We start from the raw sequence: 2,727 nt of genomic DNA on the forward strand, positions 1-2,727 counted from the left end.
AGAAAAAGGGGGTGGGCCTGTGTGTGTGTGTGTGTGTGTGTGTGTGTGTGTGTGTGTGTCTGTAGGCAGATAGTGATTGAAATTGGATTACTTGGTTACAGCAGGAGAACACGGCAGGGTACAAGTTTATTTATAGACAACGCTCTGCCAGGGAGAGGTGAGCCTGTGTCCACAGGTTGCTTTAACCGCCAGCTTACACAGAAAATTATTTGAACCCTGAGCTTTACAGGAGAAGATGTAATCTCTGAAACACGCTGCCCATCTCAAACAGCTCCTTTGACACAAGCAAGAGAGGATGAGCTGATAAGAGAGACGTTTTTCTTTCTGTTCTCACCTGAGGAAAGCTGCTCCACTTTCGTATAGTTTAGGCAGAGAATATCGTTAACCCAGGCAGTGATGTCATGCCTGCTCATAGTCTCCTGGGTTATTGAGGTAGAATATACGTTGACCGCCATCCCCCAACTGCAACAGAAAAAACAACAACACTTAAAAACAGAAGCAATGCAATCTAGAATAAAAAGGAACAGTTTCCTCATGCGTCTGGTTTCTTGCATGTTTTTGACATTTTAAAAGATGGTAAACATACATTGCAGCCATTTGCTGTGTATCTTGAACCAAGCAGATTAACCACAATACAAGGCAGTAATACAACACACATTGTATCCTTTCAAAAGACCAATTTAATAGTAATTGGAACAGTTCAATCGTACTTTACAGATTAAGCTGATTGGAGTTTATGCAAAACAACCAACAAATAAGGTTGTATTACATTCAGTAATCTTACATCTGATTTCACTGGAAGACCCACAGCAAGACTGCACCAAGACTTACATCATGATATGATCTTAAGCATTTATCCACATGGCCAGACCGAGCTACAAAGAAGCACAAAAATGTACAGATGGCCACTAACAACACCCGACCACTCGCCGCTGCATGTCCCCAGTAATAGTGTCCACTCTCTACACTGTGAATGAACATGAATGAACCTGATCTTTACTCGGGAGTGCAGAGGCAAACCATAACACAAAGTAGTCAAGGCTCCAGTAATAACACAATTGTAAAAGAAAAAGAAGATACGGTTGAACTTATAGACCAATATAAAAATTGTATGGTGGCCAAAATTATCGCAAAGAGTAAATAAATAAAAGCTGGAACCAGAATTCAGACGTTTTTCCTTCAAAAGATTCCTCAAAATTATTGAGAGGATATAAAAATTGTTGCAGATTCTGTCAATCAGCAAATTGAACAATTGTTGCAGCTCTAAAAATGTCTCTGTAGCGTTAAAACTTACTTAAGAGATACAATCATAAACTAAACAACTAACCCTTTGGTGCAAGATGGTGAAAATGGGTCAGTGAGTTTGTTGTGCTGCTAGATTTCTCTACAGATCTGTTAAAACAGAACAGAACATTCGAATAGTTTCCTGCATCCTTTGCACAACCAACTGAGCCAAAGTATCTCCACACTGCTTAGGGAGCACAGAATATACAGAGTACGGTGTTAAAACAACTTTTTATCAGTACTATATTAAAATCTTGGTTGCTGCAGCCCTTGTGAATTTGTGCCTGGGATGTTATAATTTGAATTTACCTGCATGGCAAAAAAAAACCCATAGTAAAGTTGGATTAGAAAGCTGTTGCAATTTTACCTGCTTGCAAAATTTTAGCTTTTGGGGCCCCCGGGGCTCCTGGCCCACTTGTACTAAGAACATTCAGTCCTACAGTATAAACCAAAGGCATTACTACGTGCCAAAAACTGCATCCAGCGACTTTGATCCCTTAAGATACAGATTAAACAGTTACACCACATGGCCACAACACAACCAGTAGATGCTTACAATTTCATTTTTTTTAACTCTTGGTAGGAGAAACATCGAAAGCGGCCTCGTTCCCAGTTTTTCCTACATCTTCGGTAGACCAGAAACAGCCAGGCCAAGTATATGAACCCACATATATCTCAACCCATTTTTAACAAATATTAGCAATATAATTGAACTATTTATCATCTTCATCTTGTTTGCACTTTACCCATCAACATGTGTGTAACTGCAAAAAAACAGGGAATGTTTGAGTCCCATTAGAAACTGATATGACCTTTAACACTATAGTAAAATAAAAGTAGTACACATATATACACATTACTCAAGTGTGCAGCTCTCTCCAGTTCTTCTGCAGAAATGAACTCTGCAGCATAACCATTTTAGTTTTCATTCATCGACAGAGGACAGCTGCATTAAAAACACCCCTCTTACCGGCTCATGGCAGCCACTGATATGCTATTAAATCATGCCAAATCATCATCATCACCACCAGCCACCAGCCGACACCGGGGTTATGCGGGATAATAATAACCCTTCAGCAGTAAAGTTAGGCTATCGCGGCGGTGCAGGAGCTCAGCCTCGGCTCACTGACTGTCCGGGAGGGAAGGAAGGAAACCGGGCCAGCCGATCTCATGTCAACAAAGCGGATGTATGAGCTGCTAGCACGCTTTGTTAGCCGGGCAGATATAGCCAGGGCTGGGCTGATGCCTCCATTCAAACAGAGGAGGGGGGGGAAAAAAAGCGGACTTGTGCAGCAAGGGTGTCGTGAGGGTGTTTAAAAACGTGAACGAAATCCCCTTTAAAACTGCCAAATATGGTTTTTATTAAGGATTGCTGTGTAGCTGCGAAGTGTCATGTCACGATGGGAATATATTAGCCAGCAGCAGCAGCAGCAGGGGCGGCAG

General features: G+C 41.5%; 1 protein-coding gene across 5 annotated transcripts in view; it reads right to left on the reverse strand.

Annotated features, from left to right (window-relative positions):
* Positions 1 to 2,727, reverse strand: part of mapre2 (microtubule-associated protein, RP/EB family, member 2) — a 13,813-nt gene that overhangs the window by 4,313 nt on the left and 6,773 nt on the right. For all 5 annotated transcript variants that reach the window (XM_035670587.1, XM_035670586.1, XM_035670588.1 and 2 more), the window contains one exon: positions 335 to 462. In XM_035670587.1, the coding sequence (XP_035526480.1) occupies positions 335 to 455 (121 nt within the window). In that variant the 5' untranslated portion in view covers positions 456 to 462. The remainder of the gene's footprint in view (positions 1 to 334; positions 463 to 2,727) is intronic.

This window comes from Morone saxatilis, unplaced genomic scaffold (assembly GCF_004916995.1).
Source record: "Morone saxatilis isolate NCDOM2014 unplaced genomic scaffold, NCSU_SB_2.0 Contig23, whole genome shotgun sequence".
In the NCBI taxonomy this organism is placed as follows: Eukaryota; Metazoa; Chordata; class Actinopteri; family Moronidae; genus Morone; species Morone saxatilis.